This window comes from Gopherus evgoodei, chromosome 7 (assembly GCF_007399415.2).
Source record: "Gopherus evgoodei ecotype Sinaloan lineage chromosome 7, rGopEvg1_v1.p, whole genome shotgun sequence".
NCBI classification, from domain to species: domain Eukaryota; kingdom Metazoa; phylum Chordata; order Testudines; family Testudinidae; genus Gopherus; species Gopherus evgoodei.
Window position 1 is genome coordinate 73,003,547 of NC_044328.1, and position 21,742 is coordinate 73,025,288.

Below are 21,742 nucleotides of genomic sequence, written 5' to 3' on the forward strand. Positions count from 1 at the left end.
GCCCAGCCATGGGTGGTCCTTGACAGGCCTTCAGTGCACCAAAAGAACACTGCTGCTGATAGGGCCAGGACACTGTGAGGCTGGGGCCTTCAATCCGCTGTGTGGAGAACCAGGAAGAAAGCTGCTTAGCTATCTCACTTGTAACTCAGTGAGATCTACATGAGCATGAGGTAGTTGAAAAATCACATCCGTCGTCCTTGATCCAGTGTGACTCTGAAGTTCAGTCCGTGCTATTTAGAGACAGGGCTGAACTGTCAGCTACTCCTCCAGCCCTAGGAGTCCCTACCAATGGAACATGGTTCCTGCTCTGGAGTCATCTTGCTGGGCCTCCTTAGTCTCCATAGCTGGGTACCTTTCCTTTGGCTCCACCAATGAATCCCACCTCCTGACCTATGGGGACAGTACTCCCTTCCCTGCCCATTTGCAGAATGGACTTGAAATCCCATTACAAATAGCCATTCCCTATGATCCCCACCAATAGGCTTTAGTGTTGACTTGCAGAGAATCCCCTCTCCTGGGTGCAGGGGGAGAGGAGAACCCACGCTCGCCACTCCCTAAAACCTAGACTTTCCCCACACATTGCTGCACCCATGGCACTGAGCCTGGCCATAAGATCTAGCTTCTGGGGTGAGAAGGGAACCCACACAAATGACGCTTTAGCAGTGAGGAGGGCAAACCAAATTGTTTAGAAACAATTTGTTCAGATCAGAGTGAGTATGCACACTGGAAGGTGCAGTGGTTAAAGCAGGTTGAAATGGGGGGAGCTCTCCCCACATTAGCTAGGGAGGAGGCCAGTGGGGAAGCTCTGGCTATATGCTTAGCAGCACCAACCAGTGGAAAGGGGGAGCTCTCAGCTCTGCTCCTCACCCCTGGGGTGGGGGGATGCAACAGGTCCTGGAAGACAAACAGCATTTCCCTGAGCCTGGCCACAGTCCCAAACAAGAGGTATGCTGGGAATTGTAGTCCAAGAGACAGTTGGGGCAGGAGGTATAAAGCATGCTGGGAAAGAACACAGTATATAAGCAGCTCCATTCTTTCCTGAGAGAGACTAGATGGGAACTGGAGCTAGGGGAGGTACTGGCACCACCTGACAAAAGTCACAGATTGCGGAGGCACCCTGGGAAAGAGGGTTTGGCAGCTGCAGTTAGTGATGAACTTTGTGCTGTTTGTTAGGTGCTTCAGTGATGGGAAGGACTTGGACAAAAGAAAAGTGTCTCAGGCAGGGGAGCTGAAAGGGCATGGGGGGGCATCCAGACTGGGTGCTTGCTTCCTTCTTTGGAGCCCAGAGCAGCCAACAGTGGATGGGTGAAATCTGCTCTTCACACCACTGCATCAAGGGTGGAGGCTTGCACAGGCCCTCTAAAGAGAGGCCGTGACCCAGAGGGAGACTAGGACTGTGTGCCTGATCTGGTCTTCTGGTACTCTGAAGAGGAGTGGCTTCAGCTCGGCCAGAGAGCCAACCACAGAACATGGGCAAAGCCGCTCCAAACCAGCACAGCAGCAGGGAAAGCGAGGTGGCCTCTGCATTCCCACGGTGGTACGGTCAGACTCAGCCACACTGAACTACTGTGTCTCAAATGATTAATTTAATTGAGTAGCTTCTGATTAGGTCAGGTTGACTGGGTTCTGCTAGAGCAAGAATAGCCTGTGGTTATTCCACGGCGGACGTGAAGGGAATGGAAGCACTGAGGGCCGCCTGTGTGAGTCCCAGAAATGGTTATTGTGTGAAAATGGATAAGGCACTTGAAGCAGAAGGAGGTTTCTCCCTCTCCTCAGCAGAGTCTCCGCCTCTGTGGCACATGCAGCCGTTGTGCATATGGAAATGCCAGCAAGCATGTACTGTGTTTCTAGCTGTCTGCTAACTGAACTGAGCCGCTGAAAATGAAGAGGCACCAACACCACGTGCCCAGCCGGCAGATGGCTGACTCCTGGGCCGTGCTTCGGGAACCTCTGCTCTGAGACAACAGCATCAAAGGGCAGGGGGCACCTCATTTGTCAATTTTTAAACAGCTTCATGCTTATCCATTGGGAAAGGCACATGTGCAGATTCCTTATGACCCAGTGGAAGCAAGAGTGATCTGTACAACCAACCTGCTTCTGCTGTGGTGCCAGGCCTCACCAGCTCCTCCTAGACTCTGCACAGCACAGTGCATAGGTGCCACGCCTCTAGCTGCTCCCGCTATGGCAGCTGTCCTCAAAGGGCACATCCCCCAGAGTAGCCGGGCAAGGCAATGTAAGTTCATGAAGGCTCTGCCTCTATTAAGAATTGGGTGTGGGTGGAGGAGGGGGAATCCAGAAGAGCCCAGATCTGGTTCCCTACCAGTCCACCCAGTCTATAGCACCATGGACCTGAAACCCTGCAGGGACCCCCACGAAGGGGTTTCCATTAGTTCATAGGGGAAGGCTTGGTGTAGTTTCTCCTTAATGCCCCCTCCCAGGGTGAGTGAGGAGAGAACCATGGAAATGGACAGTTCTGCAAGGGCTCCTGGGAGCTAGGCCACTGGCACTGTGTTCTCGAAAGCATTCCAGAGCATTTGAATTGAAAACATGTAGGAGGAGGATGGCTCAGTCACATGTTGGGGCCCCCATCCCTTGACTTTGCTTAGATGACTCTTCCCCTTCTGTTACTGGGCCCTCACCAGGAACTGGCGTCTCATAAACAGCAGCCCCCCTGCGGACTCTCCTCTTTCACAATGTGGGTTTGATTTGGACCCTTTAGATACAGTTGCTAGTCTTTCTTTTCCCCACGTTCTCATCTTGTGCGTGCAATAACCAGACAGATGGAAACCTCCAACAGGACTGCTCCAACTTTCATTTTATTGTTGAAAATGGAATTTGGGGGCGGAGAGCCGGGTGCACAAAAGAGGGTAATTTGTTGCAAAAGGGAAAAAAAAGGGATTCTTTGGATGTACATTGGCAAAGGAATTTCTACCCGAGTGGAAATGACTTAAGCAGTAAAGCGGACAGGCTGAATTCTCCACCGTGGTGGACATGCTTGGCTTTTCATCTGTAAGGTCTACTTCATGGATTATCCCATGTACAAAACAAAAAGGTGTGTTATATATATATTTATTTGTGTGTGTATATGTGTGTTTTATTAACACACACACACACACATCCTACATCCCTACAACTCCTGATCCCTAAGGGGTTCAATTACCTGGCCACGCATATATCTTCAGTATAAAAATGTATTGCCGGCTGAGACAGTACTTTCCTGACTGGTGGCTGGTGAGACTGGCCATATGATAAATAAATGAGTGAGATGCCTCAAAATGAAATCTGACCGCTCACACTTGTGGGTGTATCTGTGTTCTCAGCCAAGCATTGAGAAGCTGCGCCACTTTGCCTGGGTCCCTGGCAGCTTCCTACAGCTGTGCCACCTGGCTGCCTATGCTTTAAACAGGGCTTTTGTGCCAGGGAGGAGCAAGGACAGCTATCACACCAAGGGGAGGGGAGAAGGGACAGATTGACATATGCTCAGTTCTGCTGCCCAGGAGCCAGTCAAACTGAATGTCACAGGTTCCTGTTTCCCAGTGGGTCTTCCAATGAGCAGTTTCGGTAGCTTTACAAAAAAAAAAAAAAAAAAAAAAAAGACAGTCAAAATTCACCATACGATAGTTAGACAAGTCTTCACAAAGGTCCATCTGTCTTTCTCTCTCCTGCAGGGCGTATGCTGTTGTAGGGCTAAAGGTCTCCTTTCGTCAGGCTAAGGTCGAGTCCCTGGTTGGTGGAAGGTGGCCCTTCATACAGGCCTGTCCACAGCATATTGGCAGGGGCTCAGGTTGGAAGCTGCCGTCTGAACTGCCGGGTAGGTAAAGTTGGCGTGCTGCTTGGCCTTCAGCCTCAAGCTGGCCAGGCTAGAGTTGCACGTGTCCCTGTACATGTAGGGGCTGGCAGTGGAGGCATAAGGGCAGGCACTGGATGAAACGGCAGAGTTGAGGCTTGGGCTGTTGAGGTTGTTGATGTTTCCCAGGTTGTTGAGGCTGGATCCTGGCACGCCAGTCACTGCTGAGGGGACCATGGAGGAAGGCATGGTCATGGAAGCAATGGAACTGGGAGGGGAGAACATGGGCTGGGAGGAGAGGGGGCTGACATTCATGGAGTTGAAGAAGGGGAAGCTCTTGGCTGACAGGGGGCTGGTAGCAAGCCCTTTGGTAGCCCAGTTGTTATACGAATAGCTGGAATACATGTCATCATAAGGCTGCATCAGTCCATTGAACTGAGCTCCAAAACTGTTCTTACAAAGCTCTGCCTGCTGGTTCCTTTCTCGTTTCCTCCACTTGGCTCTGCGGTTCTTAAACCATACCTGCAAGGGAAGAGAAGAGGGGGAGGGTCATTCCAGTTATTAATGGGGAAGCCTCTGCCTTTGTCAGTCATCCCTCCTTGTACTACCATGGACATCAGGACAACTGAGCATATCAGGAAAAGGACAGGCTGAAGTGAGCGAGGGGCTTGTAACTAGGAGTGATTAGATAGAATTAACCACAGAAAACTTTGGCTGGATAGCAGGAAATGTTACTTAACTGGAGTATGGTAGGCTGTGGCATGGTCTCCCAAAAGGAGCTGGTGGAGGTCCCCTCACATAGCCCCCCTAAAACCAGAACAGAGCACTGGAGCATGCAGTACAGGGAGAATCCTGGGGCTGTGTGAGTGACTTAGCAGGTCCTTTCACATTCTAACATCCATGATTTGCAGTATTAATGTAGTGCTGTACGTTTGTGTACATACCCGGTTTCCACAGCTATCAGAGAGAGACTGGACCCTACAGGAGTGGAAAATTCAGCAGACTCCTTTGACATCCCCTTTCTGATCTCTGTTAGTTTAGTCTAGTTCTCTGTTGCTAGTGAAGATCAGCTGGAGATTCTCCGTGGGGATTTCCACCAGGGCAGGGGACTTCAAACTGGGCTGGATCACAACTTACTAGACAGAGTGCCTCACAGACCCCCCCCTCCACGACCATTTGCAATCATGTGACCCACCTGGCCTTCCATTTTCGATCACACAACAAATACAGCAGTTGCTTACATAGGAAAATATTAGGAAAATACTTTGTGTATTTTTAACTGTGATCTAGCAGCTAGGAGCTGGTATCATATGACTTTGTAGATCTTCATAGACCATGAGCAAGAGCTCTGAGGTGCACGGTTTGAGAACTGCTGCACTAGGGGAATTCACTTTTTGTCTATATCTCAAAATCATCTTGATTTTGTGCTATTAATCTTTTGTATTAATTAGAAGGTGATAAAAGATTAGTTTTGCTGGGATTCTTCAAAAACTAATAACAAATGTAAAAATAAACCCATAGGAAATAAATCCAAATATTGACTGAAGACTATTAATGGGACACTGTCAAAAACCCTATTTGAAACTAGTTTTTTCTTAAGTTACTAGTAATACCTGTTAAAAAATATAATTCGTTTTGCCATTGATGCACTTTGTTTTGTTATGGCATTTCTGTCAGCTTGGATGGTGAAATGACTGGTCCGTTTCACTCCTGGGTTCTTATGCTGTAGCCCAGTGTAGTTGCTTAGTATGGATTTAAGCTACTTGACAAGTTCCCTCTCTGAGAATCGTAATTCCAGTGCTGCCTACTCCAAGCATTCAAAAATCACGAGTCAGAACCCAAAATATCATGTGTCTTAAATTATAATTTTGAAAAACTGTCACTTTGTTTTGTTTTTTGCCTGCCATCTGACTTCCCCCCACCCTACCTTAGGGGGAAGCCACACATTTCCAACTTGTGTGGGATCAGGTTGAATTCAAAATTCAATCACAGAAATGCAACTACCCTGTTTGCAAATACCACCTACCCTCTTGTATCCCTTGGGGTCATTCTTGCCCTCTCTACCTCTTCCCTAGCTAGACAGGGTAGGCAGCTGCCCTATACATATGCTCCCCTTCCTCATATGTTTGGAACTGGAGAAAGAGGGTCAGACTCCAGGGGAACCTAGTGTGATAGAGTTCAGTAGTTTCCCCATACTGACCCTGAGAGAAGTGTAATCGGGTACGGGTCACTTCCCAGGATTATCTGGTGTAGCTCACTTATCATTTCCGTGCTATTGCAGGGGCTTCAGGCATTGGTGTACCTCGGTCCCTCCTGTTCTCTGCCTTTGGCACACAATAGTCTAGTCTCCTGTGGGCTGTAATACTTTGGTCTAATTTCGGTTGTTTGGTTTAGCATGTGGGTGGTAGAGGTGGCCTGTGATACACAGGCAGTCGGTAGCTGATCTGGGGAGCCCTTCTGGCCTTCAATTCTATGACTGTATTTAAGTTCGGGGTGATACTGAGGGCTCAGGGATGGATGCTGGGGCTAGGCTGCTACCACACAAACTATACAGCCTCAGCATGTAACACTGGCCTCTCAGTCTGTTCAATATAGATCTCTTTCCTACAACTCTGGCTGTCTGCAGCATCCCCTTCAGTTTCCTACAAGTCACGCTCTCTCACTCTGGTACCCATAGGCCCTTTCACCCTCAGTCTGCCTCATGCTATCCACGTGTCCTTTGACTCCTAATATTGCTTCCTGTCCTGTTCCTTAGCTCCATCTCTGCTGCCCTCACTGCCACATTCTCAGCACCTCCACAGCTTCCTGGCTCTTGCCTGGCCTCACATGGTGATTAAGGGTATGTCTACACTGCAGTTAGACACATGCGGCTGGCCCATGCCAGCTGACTCAGGCTTGGGCTAAGGGACTGTTTAATTGTGGTATAGACTTGCAGGCTTGGGCCTGCAAGGTGGGAGGATCCCAGATCTTGGGATGCAGTCTGAGCAGGAAGTTCTACACCGCAATTAAACATCCCCTCAGCCTGAGCCAGTGTCAGCTGGTGCATACCCTAAAGGGCCACCATTTTCCCTCAGAGCATGGCTTCAGCCCCATTGGTAATAGCTAGAAATGGTGTCCATCTTTGCAGTGGGCAATCTTATACCCATACACACACTCACAAGGGGCATGTCAGCCAACAATTCAGTCTCATTGATGGGGTGAAAGGGGCCCTTCCGGATAAGGGTACAGATTTGTGGGAGGAAGTCAGAAATTGGAAATTCATACAAACCTTTTTTAGAAAAAAACTAACCACCTAAATGTCACTGAGACTCATGCTAGAATCATGAGAGTTGGCAGGATTTCCCTTTAAAATGTGACACCCCTGCTTTTCTGGGAACTAATACTCACCAAGACAGAGAAACCTGAAGCCTGCACCAGAGCAAAGGGCCACATCAGGACAGGAAGAGTAAAGAGGAGGGGGAATGGTAGGAAGGGAGGGGGATAGACAAGGGAAAGGCAGGAACACAGGGCATAGGCAGGGTAAGAGTCCAGCGGATGAGAACATACAGAGGGAGATGAAGCAGGGGCATCGATAAGGGTTGTGGTGTTAATCTGTAGTCCCAGCTGAGATCAGAGCCCTGCCATTAGCTACACTTTGTGAGACAAGCCTGCCCCAAAGAGCTGGCAGTCCAAATAGACAAGCTAGAGGTTGCAGGGCAGAGAATGAACGCCCGAAGAGAAGTAACCAGCCCACGGTTGCACAACGGGCCAGTAACAGAGCAAGTTATAGAGCCCAGGTATCTTGTCTCCCAGGCAGGGCTTAACATGCATCTGGTGGAAAGTGGGTGCAGACCCACAGATGAAATTTCAGGTACATCTGCACTATCATGCAGTAGTGTAGACGCTTCCTACAATGACAGAAGGGGTTTTCCCATCAATGCAGTTAATCTGCCACTCCAAGAAGCAGTAGCTATGTGGATGGAAAAGTTTTTCCAACATGCTAGCTGTGTCTACATCAGGGGCTAGGTTGGGCTAATTTTTAGGTGTAGACCCAGCCTTCTACAACTACAACTCCAGCCATGTCACTGAGAGGTGCACACCTCTGCCTGGGAACACCCCCACTGACTGGCTATATTCACCATTGCCCCACCTCCTGGGCAAGAGCAGCCAATCAGAGCTGCTGCAGCAAGCAGGCAGAGCTGACACATTCTTACATGAGGGGAGCAAGGAGCCAAAATTGACCAGCAGCTCAGGATGGCTCCACTCCCCCATCTCCCAGACTCCTCCCCTCTTTGCAACATCCAGCCTGAGAAAGGAGAAAGAGATGAAGAACCCCAGGAGGAGTAGCGATGAGGCTGGGGATGAGAACTGAGGGGGAACTGGACAGAATTTGGAGGTTGGGAGGACAGACATGCTGGACATGGGCCAGGTAGATGTGGGGATGAGAGCTCCTTCAGCGGCAGCCAAAATCCCCTTACCCAATACATTCAGGAGCACTGGAAACACTAAATGTGTGTGTCTCACACTCACATGCTCTCACTCACAGAGCATGGGCAGGGAGAGTTTTGCAGTCAAACAACAGACTGAAAAACACAGACTTTTTTTTTTTAAATCATTAGTTTTGGATCAATCTCCTGATTTTCTAGTGTCCAACTCATGATCGTTGAACCTTTGGGGTTGGCCTCTGCTCCTTCCCTCCTCCCTACTCCATCCCTGCAACACCTGGTTTGGGAAAGGGGAGAGGGGACCCTGCTGCAGCCCCCACACTTCAGGCCTGTGAGACAGGGGTGAAGGGCTCCAGGCAGCTGCAGGAGGAGCAGAGATGAGGCTGGTGGGCCAGCACTGATGTGGGACAGGAGGACAGGCAGATGTGATGTCACTTCCATTTGTGTAGGAAATGACAGACCGTCCTTCCCCACTTTTTCCAGCCTGCTGCCAGGCCCATGCTCTGGCCACTGGGCAATGCTGTCCCAAGGCAGAGGAACCATTGAGACACAGTGGAATGGACAGGGAAGATGAATAGGGGATGAGCACTGAGGGGAAGGAGGGGGGAACAAGGCCTGGGATAGTGATGAAAGCAAAAGAGGGGATTGGCAGCGGTTGGGGGACAGGGGATCAGGAGAGAGAGGCGGAGGAAGAAGGGTATTTCCTGAACTGAGTAATGGCTTCTCCTCTGTATTGGGTGAGAGTTCTTCCCCAGGGCCCTCTGACCCTGAGCCGCCCAGGGAGACTTATCTTCCCTGGGGATCAGAGCACAGGAGAGATGTCTGTTTTTATATGGAACTGGAGGAAGATGGACAGTTCTTTGCCTGGGAAGGAGCCTGCCATCAAATCAATCATTCCCAAGGAAATCAAGTGAGATTTCCCTCTCAAACACCTGCCAGAATGATCGTTCTTGTGAATCCAAGATGGCAGCCTGCAACGTGTCTGCAGCTGGGGCCTGTTGGGCACTGAGAGCAAAGTTGGATGGAATTGATGTGCTGGAGATGCCACTAGTACCCTTGGCTCTCTGTTAAAGGCAGGTTCTGGATTGGTTTGGTGGCTTGCTGCAGAGCAAGTCTTGGGACCCTTCCTCCCCCAAGCTGTGGCTGCGTTCAGAGACTGTGGAGCAGGAGATTGGCGGCCGTACCCGGACTCGTGCCTCCGTCAGGTTGGTCCAGACTGCTATCTCCTCCCTGGTGCTCATGTCTGGGTAGCGGTTCCTCTGGAAGGTAGCTTCCAGTTCCTGGAGCTGCTGGCTGGTAAAGTGAGTCCGCTGCCTCCGTTGCTTCTTCTTCAGAGAGCCATCCTCGGGGTTGGAGTCATCAGTCTGGTTCTGCTGGGACTTCTCTGTGTCTGTGAAATGCAAAGGCAGGTAACCCATCACAATGCAGCCCTGGGACTCTGGCACATGCCTCGCTCCCCAGGACAGCAACTTTCCCAAAGTTCAGTGGCTTGGGATGCAACTCTTTCTCATTACCCTGGTGCTACCTGCTCCAGGCTTCCGGCCTGCATCTCTGAGTCCCAGAACTCCAGGGCATCTCATTCCTGGTGCATGTAATCCAGGCATACATGAAAGTCACCTGCCTTCCTTCCCTAATGCAGCCAGCTGTGGTAACTATGTAGAGCTTGAGGAGCCGGCAGCATCCTATTAGACTAAACTCTTCTCTCATCAGCCCATCCTTACAGCCCCACCCATCTCTAGGTGCAGTGGCAGCTCCAGGCCCCAGCATGCTAAATGCATGCTTGGGGCGGCAAGCCACAGGGGGCACTCTGCCGGCGCTGTGAGGGCGGCAGGCAGGCTGCCTTTGGCATCTTGCCTGCGGAGGGTCTACTGGTCCTGCGGCTTTGGAGGCTTGCCTGCGGAGGGTCCACTGGTCCCGCAGCTTCGGAGGACCTCCCGCAGGCACGTCTGCAGGAGATCCACCAAAGCCGCGGGACCAGCGGACCCGCCGCAGGCAAGCCGCCAAAGGCAGCCTGCCTGCCGTGCTTGGGGCGGCAAAATGCCTAGAGCCGCCCCTGTCTAGGTGTAAGAGGAGCCAAGAATCTATTCCTTGTTTACACACAGCTTACACTGTTTTAAACTGATAGGTGGACTCTTGTTTCCATCTGAATAGTTTATTGTAATGTAACTTAAACTGTTCCTAACTGACTTAGGCCACGTCCAGACTAGGAATTAAAATCGATTTTAGATACGCAACTTCAGCTACGAGAATAACGTAGCTGAAGTCGAATTTCTAAAATCGAGGTACTCACCAGTCTGGACGGCGCTGCATCGATGTCCGCGGCTCTCCGTGTCGATTCCGGAACTCCGTTCGGATTGATGGAGTTCCGGAATCGATGTAAGCGCGCTCGGGGATCGATACACCGCGTCCAGACTAGACGCGATATATCGATCCCCGAGCAATCGATTTTAACCCGCCGATGCCGCGGGTTAGTCTGGACGAGGGCTTAGGCTAAATTGATATAAGCCTGGGTTGAATAGATTTAAAAGTGTTCACTTAGTGTTTCTTATGCTTGCTTAACTAAAGCAATTTTCAATCACAACGTTTAGCAAACCGGGTGCAATTTTACATCCAGACAAGGCCCCAGAGACTACAAATACAAAGTCCACAGATCAGGGAGAATGCCAACGGAGAAAGAAAATGGACAAAGGAGTCGGTGGGAGACACATGGGAGAAACGTTAGTCACGTCATTTATTGCGTTTCTGGAAAGCACCCGGGTACCGGGGTGATGGCTGCTGTATAAGAGCCAGGACAGAATAGAACTGTCAAGCCCTGGCTTGAGGGAACAGCAGAGACAAGAAGGGAGGGGAGCCAATCTGCCAGGATAATAAACTGAGGCTCCTACAGTAAGTGGACGCCACAGATGAAAGTAATGACTTTCCAGGAAACTCGGTTCAAATTGCATTTCTATTTAACAGGCACGTACATACACGATGGATATGACAGCTTGGCCTCTCTTGAATTTTTGTCAAGGAGAATGGCCAGGTTATGAAAGATTCCCCCATCCCCCATTCCATTGCCATGTCCCTTACAAGTGAATACTCTTTCCCCATTCTCTACTCAGTGGCCATCTAGAAATCCCTTCTATTGGATTTGTAGACTTCAATGTCAGAAGGGACCACTGTGGTCATCTAGTCTGAGCTCCTGTATAACGCAGGCCAGAGAACTTCCCCAGAATAATCCCTAGAGCAGATCTTTTAGAAAAACATCCAGCCCTGATTTTAAAATTGTTAGTGACAGAGAATCCACCACAACCCTTGGTAAATTATTCCAATGGTTAATTACTCTCCCTGTTAAAAATGTACATCTTATTTCCTCTCTGAATTTGTCTAGCTTCAACTTCCAGCCATTGGATCGTGTTAGACCTTCCTCTGCTAGACTGAAGAGATCATTAGAAGTACCTACGTGGAGAAAAAATATTTAGTAGAATGTAATTGTCATCCCTTTAACTTCATCTTCGTTAAGCTAAATAGGTTGAGCTCCTTGAGACTGTCACTATCAGGCAGTTTTCTAATCATTTAGTCATTCTTGAGGCTCTTCTCAAATTTATCAACATTCTTCTTAAATTGTGGGCACCCAAACTGGATACAATATTCCAGCAGTGGTTGCACCGGTGCCAAATATAGATATAAAATAACCTCTCTGCTCCTACTCCAAATTCCCCTGTTTATGCATCCCAGGATCGCATTTGCTCTTTTGGCCACAATGTCCCATTAGGAGCTCATGTTCAGCTAATTATCCACCATGACCCCCAAATATTTTTCAGAGTCACTGCTTCTCAGGACAGTGGCCTACATTCTTTGGTCCTAGATGTATATCTTTGCATTTAGCTGTAAACCCTAGTATTCCCACTCATGTTCAGTGAAGATAAATCAGTTCAAAAAAACAAAATATTTTCAAATTGTAAATCTCCTCTTCATAATACAAGCCTTGAAGACTAAAACAACCCCAGCAACCATATTCTTCCCTGCATTGAATCCAGTGGGACTACGTGCCCTGTGAATCGGGACAGAATTTGAACACAAAATTGCCTCTGTTGAGAGACAGCTGAGTGTTTTAATCGTGTGCAGGGATAATCCACCTCACGGAGTAACAGTGCGAGGGGAAAAAGCAGCATGCATTAAAAATCTTCTAATATGAGCAAAGATCTAGAGAGATCGCATAACCAATGAATAAGTATTGGAGAGTACTGGAAGTCACCAATCGCTAGTTAGAGATCTTTGATTTGCAGGATGCATTTTAAGAGGTTCAGTGCATGTCACATGTTTATGGGCACCAGAGGGGAAAGTTGATGGCAGAAGAACACAATGCAGAAAAAGAGGATCCTTGATGGACGGGGTGCTATCCTGGGTGGATCAAAAGGACAATCCATCCACCAAGAGATTAGCACAGAGGTTCATTCAGAATAGGCTACCATGGTTGCAGCTCTCCAATAATGGAGAGGCCACATAAGAAGAAGATGAGCAATAAAGATAACATTCAGTGACAGGCTGGAGAAAGATATTTTGGGGGTGAGGAATAAATAAAGAAATAATCGTGGCTTTATCCCCTCTTTGATCTAGAGGCCTGGGGAAATGTGTTTAATTGAAAACCCAGTTTTCCATTGAAGCCCCTTCCCCTCCTTTTGTTTTTTAAATGGAAATGTTTCAACCAATCCTAACCATAACTGATCACAACACAATTGAATTGGGGGAGAAATCATAACAAAAACTAGCACTGACACTCAACTTCAGGTGGGGGGATTAAAAAATTGGTGCAAGTCCAAGCACAACAAACTTGTCAGAGATGTTACTTATCTATATAGAGCTATAGCGACCTGTCTAATCACCCAGAAAAATAGGAAGGCTGGAAGAAATACAGGAAGATATAATGGCAAGGTAACAAAAGGTTATTCAAATTCAATAGCTATCCTTCAGAAAATGGAAATTCAGCCCTAGTGAAGCCAGCAGAATGGAGTATATTAACTATGGCTGGTAAAATATAAGAAAGAAATTAGGAAGGTTTAAGAATGAATTTGAAGGGCAAATAGCCAAAGATACAAACTGCTAACAAGAATTTCTTTAATTATAGCTGCAGCAGGAAACCTGTGATAAAAATCAGTGGGTCTGTTGAATGAGTAGAGAGTAAAGTGTGCAATTAAGGAAGGTAAGGACACTGCAGAGAAATCAAATCATTTATTTGCAGGGCTCTGCCACTAAGGATGGGGGAGGAGAGAGGGTAAGAGGGACTTATTAAGGAGCCCACTGGTCCAATAGATTCTCTTCTTGCATGGGAACTAAATTGGGTGCTTCTCTCTACCCTTCTTCATTTAAAGAGCAAAAAGGCACATGTAATGAAATGGAAAGGCAACCCGTAAAATTGACCAAGAAAAAAACCTTTTTACAAACTGCATATTTAGCCTGCGGAACTCCATGCTATAGGATATCACTGAAGTTAGTAGTGAGTCAAAAAAGGACTGGACACTTATCTGGATAAGCAGGAAAACACCTGCAGTTACATAATTAGGATATAATAATATAATATGCATCATGTTATAAGCCAACTACTAACTGACAGAGTTTAGGAGGTTTATGCCATAGTAGTTCATTAGTGGGTTCTTTGTCCCTTCCTCTGAAGTGTCTGGTTCTGGCTCTGTTAGAAATGGACTTTGGTCTGACTTGGCAGTTCCGAGATTTCCATTCTCTCTTCTCTTGTTCTCTAACAGTAGTTGTGTTTATGGTGCTATGCGTATCCTTGGCTGGTTATATGACATCTTCTCAGGCCAGTCTGCTAGGCTCAGTCCCTGTCCCGATCAGCCTCACTTTCCTGTGGTATCCCATTGCTGTACAAACAGTAGGGCCGTCTATACACCATTGCTGTGCAAACAGCCTTTGTCTAGGAGGTTGTTCGAAATCCATGGCCCAGGCTGAAGGAGCAATGTCTGGATGAGAGGGAATTAGCTGTGAATACAGCTTATTACTAGCAAAGTGATCAAGTACAAGAAGGAAGAGGAGTCCCATACCCAATCTAAACCTTCCAAGCAAATGTGTCTCAGTGTTAATGTGTGAACTGAGTGCTGGCAAGACACCGCATTGATCCCCTGGAATAGGGACGTTCTCTATACAGGCTTCGCTCATGCTGCCCCACCAGCCACTTCTTAAGGATGGGAGGTTAGTTCTCTCCATTGCCCATTTAACCCTTGGCCTCTCAGCTGCATTTTAGAAGAAGGGGGTGTCACCGAGTGTGGGGGGACACAAGGTCCTGCTGCACCCCCGGCTTCCTGCAATTCACCACGACTCTTGGCCAGCCAGTAAAACAGAAGGTTTATTTAGACGACAGGAACACAGTCCAAGACAGGTCTTGCAGGTACAGACAACAGGACCCCCTTTAGTTAGGTCCTTCTGGGGGCCCCAGAAGCACTACAGCCCCCTTGGGGGCTCAGAGTCCTGTCCGGGTTTCCCTCCATTCCCCAGCCAGCTCCTGCCACTCTCTCACTCCCCAGCGTCTCCTCCTCCAGCCTTTGTTCAGCTTCACCGGCAGAGGTGTCATCTGGCCTCTAACCCCTTCCTGAGTTCTCATGTTACATGCTCAGGTCTCCTCCCTCCATGCCAGTCTCCCATCCCCCAATGCAGACCGTCCTCCCAGGCCAACACTCCCCACTCAGCATTCAAAGACCAAATTAAGAACAGTCCCAGTTCATCACAGGGGGCATGTCAATAGGCATAGACAGCTGACCATTAGGAAGCAGAGTGAGACCCCCAAATATTCAACATAGGCACCTAACCAAACATCAGCTCACGACAGCCAGACATGGTTTGGCAGTGGAGGAAGGCTCCATGTCCCATCATCAAACCTCAGGCTCAGCCAGCTTCTTCAGCTAATGTTGTTTGAGACTATGAAAAACACTGAAGATGTGTATTCAAAAGGTAGAAATATGTAGTACCTAAAAATAGACCCACAGGAAACTGCTGTACCCTTGTGACACTCTAAGCACTGCTATAATTATCTAGCTGTGGGGACACTGCCCATTGCCTGAGGGCTCTTTGGAAGCAGATGAATTTCTCTGGCCCCCTTTGAGTTGACGCTCTTTGACACCACCACCTGCTTTTAATGTGTATGTTACAGTTGTGGTTCCAGTGGAGACTATACTCTTATTCCTCTGATCTGAACCAGTGTCAGAGGAAAGGGACTCAGCCCTTGTGGGCCTCTGAACAGATTAAAAAGGGAATGATGGTAGATGCCGCCATTTCTGAGCACGAAAATAACGGTCTGACTATCCACGAGGAGACAATATTCAGTTTAACTCTCATTTGTTTTATTAGGTCTGAAACCCTTCAAAGAGAGAAGCATGGGTGTAAGAGCCTGCTTGTGAGAGTCAATGGCAAAACACCACCAATGTCCAAAGGAATTGATGCTAAGGTAGTAATGACGTGCCCCAATCTGCAGGCTTTGCTCAGAATGCCTACCGAGGGCAGGGGAAGCTTGCAATGCACAGGACATAGAGGAATGGTGTAGACATAGCACACTTCTCATGGGCTAGATCATCCCTAATCTCATGAAATATCTGACTTTGACACCATCTAGGCACCTTTGAGCAGGGGTGCAAGACTGTCCAGGTAATTGTGTGGAGCCCAAGGGGATAAGGGTAATCTTACAAATCTCAGCACACGTCTGCAGAGCAGCATGCCCAGTGCCCTTGGTGCCCTGTTCGCAGTGCCCCGCTCCCAGAAGACAGAAGCTCTGTACTACCAGCTAATGTTGCAAGTGGCTTCTGCAGAGCAAATTTCACATGGTGGTATAGTATTGCCACGGGAGCGCCATGCTTCAGGGAAAACACCTTCCTTCCCACTCTTGCTGGCCCTGGCTTCCCCTGTGTGGTGCTTGTAGGGAAGGAGTTTTGGCATGGCAAAACCAAGAGAGGATCATGCTGTGCAGTTGGAAAGAAAGTAGTGGAATTCTAGCTTCGGTGCAATTACTGCAGTTCCTCCCCGCTGCAGTGTGGAGAGACACAGGGGACCCTATGGGAATGAGGGAGCAGGAGGGCTTTCACAGCTGTGTCAGAGACAGAATCAGCCCCCTGGGTGAATAACCCCAGGTAACGAAGTCCCCTTTAGTTCATTCAATGGATAGTTTTTATTTCTAAGTCACTCTGTTGTTTTTGACAGCAGTGGAAACCGACACATACAATAGCTGAGCATTTACTGGTAACCGCAAATCATGCATAGAATTATTACATGCGCCTTTCCCCCACCATTAAACTACTAGAGCCATATCTGGAATTAGCTGCCTGGCGTAATGGAAATGTCACTCACAGTCAGTCAGGTCAGTGCAATAAGATTATTTAATGGGACAGAACCCATGAATGGACAGTAACAGCTCCAATCCAAAGCAGGTGACTAGAAGCCCGTACATGCTTAAGGATTTGCCCAGCTAAGGGCTTATCTGCATGTGGAAATTTACAGTACAACCATAGTGACAAGAACAGTTATTTATTCTGAAAGAGTGCCCACAGAAGGAGTTACCAATATAGCTATAGCAGTATAGTTATGCTGGTTAACTTCCCCACCTAGACCAGCCCCAAGACCTTGCACAATGGACAGGAGGGAGCACAAGGTTGTCACAGCCTAGTATGACTGTGAATGGAGGCTACACAATGGGACAATTAGGCTTAGGTGCTAAGGGCCTGATTTGTAGTAGTGTTGAGCACCTGCAGCTCCCATTGGAGGGGTCCTGTGGAAAAACATAGTGATTGTGCAATTAACCAGTATCAAGGCGTACACACCAGGGGGCTGAATTAAGGTTACACAACCAGCCGTCATTCTGGCATCTTCTAATACTTGAATCCTTGACTTTGCAACTCTAACGTTCTTTTAATGTTGTTTATGTAATTTAACTTTTTTAAAAACTTAAATTGAAAAAAAAATCCATCATGTGGAACTATACTGCCCCCCCCATGGGTCATCAGCAGAATGGGATCTAAAGATTCCACACACACACACCTCTTACCATTTGAATTAAGTGCATAAGTGGTAGGAAGTACCAGCTTTCACCTGCTAGGTGGACCTGCCACAAAAGGGGATGAAGCCACTTCACCAATGAGTTTCATAACTAAACAGCGAAGGAACTGCGAGACTCAAATTGGCTTAGTTCCAGGTTCTGTAGTGGTTAGACCCCTTTCCCCTCCCAGCCTCTCCCTACACTCTTCCGCTCATCTCCTGCCCTCCCACCCTTCCTCATCTCTGTGCATTTGACTCAGTTAAGCTTCCTCCTCAAGGCTAGCTGGGCACTACATGGAAAGCACAGGAGAGAGTTTCCCTGGCCTCAGGGCTGGGCCCAGTCCCCCAACAACCTGCAGCAGCAATTTCAGAGAAAGTCCTGCTCAGCCTCTATAATGCTGGGCCAGATCATGCTCAGTCATTCTGTGGGCCTGGCCCATATGGACCAGTCATACACTGGAGAACTGAGGGAATGAAGCATGTCCAGTACTAATGCAGTCTTCAGAGAATTTAGCTGCCAGACTCTTACAAGTCTGAGCATATGTGAATGGAGATTTCTCAGGGGCTTATAATTTAGCCCAATTTGGACAAACTTTCACAGGGATGGTAAAAAATACATCCCTGACACCAGGGCAATGCCTCTGCGAAACCTGAACTCCTTGCTCCATAGAACAGAAGTGCTAGAGTTTCCCAACTGTAAAACTTTAATATGGGCAAAAAATCCACACCTTATTCTTGGAAATGGCTGAATCTTGTTCAGCTTGGAGCAGATCCCCGGCAAGGAAAACATTAACCTGAACAATTTAAGCTTGGCAAAGTTCTAAGTAGCTGAAAACAGATTTATAATGGAAAGGGTCAGGCAAGCTTAACTGCAGGTATCACAGCCTGTCATTCCAGATGCAGCTGGAGAACTCAGAAGAGCTTCTCTTTAGCACCCTTCTGCAACCCACACAAATCCTCTGATGAACTTGGCTAAATACAATAAAACGGGCAAATGAGGGTAGGGGGATGATAATGAGACCTAATGGTCTGCATGTGCTTAGCTGACTCTACGTTGCCTTTTACAGTGGGACAAGTTCAACTGATTTCTCTCTAGCTGGCTGCCTTTTCTGTCCTGACGAAAGGTGCTATTTAATTAGTGCATTCTATCCAAAGATGGACGCACTAAACACACATTGATTAAACCTCACAGCTGCCCAGGACACTGAAGCTTAAGAATTTAGTCCTATCTGGTAGCTGGGGTAACCAAGCCCCAGAGCAGGTGGAGTGACTTGCCTGAAATCACAAAGCAAATCCAGAGCAGAATCCTGAACGGAAGTCATGAATCCTCATCCCCAGTTCCAACCAGTACCCACAGCTGCTTAGCTACAAGGGAGTGTGTATCTCTAAAGCAGCAGGGTATTCTTTGCACTGGGGAGAAGGTGTTCATCTGGCCAGGGTTTTTCAACTGAGGAGGAATGGACCTGGGCTCTTGCAAAGAGAAGGGCCAGCCAATTTAGAACAAGGCAGGGAAATGGTGACATCATGGGGAGGCAGCTACCAGGGATGAGGGTAGAGAGAGAAAGAAAGGTAACTAGAAACAATTTGAGTGGAAGAAAAACTAAGGCCTAGGGACAATAGGTTAGAAGAAAGGCAAGATCGAGACTGTCCAATATAAATTTGATTTGAGGATTGTTCAGTTTGTTATGCCACTGGCTGCAAACCAGAGAGAGCCTGCTCTGGGTATCTACCCAGACCTCTAGCAGGAGTTGTGCGCTCCGACAAACCCCAAGATGATAAATGGCTTTTGTGGCTCCGATATAAACAATTTCCCTTTACACCGAGATTCTAGATGCCTTTGAAACGGACTCCCGGGATTTGAAGTGTGGTCATGAAGAGGGGGTTGAAAGGCTCTCCTGGGAAACTGGGCAGCGAGGTGTGGGCTCCAAGGGAAGGATAAAGGTGCTAATTACAATTGGTAATACCTGGTCAGGGAGGCAGGGAGACACACCTCGCTGGCACGCTGGAGAGGATCAGTAGTTTGAGAGCAGGGGCAGAGGTGAAGAAGGAGATTTTCATCTCACTTAACCAATATTTGCACTTCAGTTTAAGGCTCAGCCGTTTCTATCTAGGCGCTGCTTAGCTTTGATGGTTGTGTGATTTCCTCCTCCCCTGCCCCTTATTTTCTACCGAAGGCCAAACAAACAGTTCTTAATGAAGATACCTCGGGCTAACTGCGCAGGCTGTTCAATGGGGGAGGGGAGGGTGTTACTTTAGGGGCACTAGCTGGAGACAGCTGGTCCCTTGGGGGGTGGGATTAGGAGACAAGGAACAGCGTGGGCCAGTCAAGGCTCGCAGGAATTGTTATTCTATCGCGGAAGGAACGCGGGCTGGTGCCTATGGACGGGAGAGCCCGAAGCCCTCGAGAGGGCAGATAGTTGGGGGCGGTGCACGTGGGGGAGGGGCTCGGAAGGATCGGGGACCAGGGGTGGGGAATGTTCCGGAGCGCAGAGGGTGGGGTCAATGTGTTGTTTAGACGTTGAGCTATTGCGGTTCTGTTGTGGGTTCTGCCACTTCTGTGCAGCGCAGATTTGGTGCTAATGAAACACGGGGCAGAGCAAACAGCGCGCTGGCCGCTGGCTCTGCTCGTTGGCTACGTGGCACTCGCTGGAGTTACAGTTAGGGGCACGGACCGCTTTGCACGGCGGGCATGGCAAGCTGGGTAGCTCTCTCTCTTCCACGGGTTCCCTGGTCCCCTGGCACTGGCCTGTGTAAACCGAGCCGGAGCAGCGAGAACTAAACAGGAAGCTGCTGACGCTCCAAACCCAGCTCTGGCAGATAAGGGATCGGTGCACTCTGCCTGAAAACAACCAGATGGGTTACCTGGGAACCGTGCAGGGCTGGGGGAGAGGCTGTTCTCAAAGCTTTATTTCCAGGGTAAGGGGCAGCGCAGTTTAGAGGCTGGATTCGTTCCGCTTCGGGTTTAGCCGGGTTGATGGGGGTGGGAGGAGTCCGGAGAAGTTTTAGTCCTCAGGCTGCTGTCCCTGTTAGATACCCCTGGGGCTCAGAAAGCCCGTTTGTTGCAGGGAAAGCGCTGCTCAGCCGCCTGCCGGCGTCGGTGACTGAAGAGGCGAAGCGCTAGATCTCCGAAGGGCGCGTTACCTGCTGCTAGGGCTGGAAGGACCAGCCCTGGCCACAGACACGGGGCAGGGGCGCTCGCGGGAGCGGAGACAGGTGGGCCAGACCCCCGCAGATCTCTGCAAGTGTCCTTTGCTGACGCCTTTATCCGATCAGCCCGAGCGAAATCTGGGCCCAGCAGGCGGAAGCGCCCCGGAGAAGATGTTTGGTTCAGTGTAAAGCGGCCTGTAACCTAGGCTGCTCCTGAGGGCGGGCCGCAGGCAGGCGAGTCTGGCAGAGTTTCCCCGGGGCTGAAGGCAGCAGGGAAAGGAAGGGCGCTGTGCGCCCCGGTAGCGGCGGGGCGACGGGTACAAGTTTCTGCTCTGTGGAGCTGCAGCTCGCTAGCTCAGAGGCTGCCGCGGAGCGCCCAGCTCTCTGGAGAGGGAGCACTGCATCGGCTAGGGAGAGGGGGATCCGCCAGGGCATGCGGGAGGCGATGGGCGGGGAAGGCAGCGATCAGAGGGAAACATCCCTTCCTCAGTCACAGTTCACAGTCCCACGAATCTGGTCCCTGAGGCTCTACCGCTCCCCGCTCTGCCTGCAGCGGGCGCTGGCCTGTTGGTGGCGCACATGTCCCGAACCGCTGGGCGTCCTACAGCCCGTGGAGGGAACAGGAGGGCGGTAGATTCCCAGGCAAGCCGGGGACCGACTCCTGCGCTCCCTCTCCTAAAAAGAACCAGGCCACGTTCAGTGAAAAGCAGGCGAGGCATCTCCGGGTGCCCCCGGAACCCGGTGGAACTCACTGCCACAAGGTGAGGCTAAGAGCTGGGTAGATGTGGGGTTGGACATTTACAACGGGTGAGATCGGCGCCGGTTCCATGAGCCAGTGAGGATGCGGGAAGGCGGGTAAGGATAAATCCTTGAGGTTCAGGGAATGACCCGCCTGGCCTGGTTTTAGGAAGACAGGTTGATTTAATAATTAGCCGCTAGCAAAGCAGAAAGCGGTCCTGTGGGCTGAGAGCCCTACACCCTTCAGTCAGAACCCCCAAATTATAGCAAGCGGATGCTTTTCCGAGGGTCTGAAAAAAGCTACGTACCCGCGCAGGCAGCGTCTGGCTCTCAGCCCCTAGCTCTGCGCCTGGCAATCCGCTTCTAACCTGTCCCCGGCAGGTGCACTAGCGGAGGTGCTACCAGAGCAGGGCTGGGCCCCTGTCAGTGCGCTCCTGCGCTTCCACCAACTGTGCCAGAGGAAGCCATGGCTGTTAACACACCTGCCACCAATACTGACTGCGCCCCATTTTCAACGCAGCTGGTTCCCCTCCGACCGCGAGAGAATAGCGCTGGGCTGGGGGCTCAGCCCGATCGCTCTCGATCCTAGCCCTGATCGCTGATCCTGCAACCAAGTATCTCCACTGGGGGC

The 21,742-nt window shown here is 49.5% G+C and overlaps 1 protein-coding gene across 2 annotated transcripts in view; it reads right to left on the reverse strand.

Moving 5' to 3' along the window:
* Nucleotides 1-263: 263 nt before the first annotated feature.
* PITX3 (paired like homeodomain 3) overlaps nucleotides 264-21,742 on the reverse strand; it is a 46,250-nt gene continuing 24,771 nt past the window's right edge. For both annotated transcript variants that reach the window (XM_030570829.1, XM_030570830.1), the window contains exons 3-4: nucleotides 9,396-9,601; nucleotides 264-4,309 (exon numbers count right to left, since the gene is read on the reverse strand). In XM_030570829.1, the coding sequence (XP_030426689.1) occupies nucleotides 3,746-4,309; nucleotides 9,396-9,601 (770 nt within the window). In that variant the 3' untranslated portion in view covers nucleotides 264-3,745. The remainder of the gene's footprint in view (nucleotides 4,310-9,395; nucleotides 9,602-21,742) is intronic.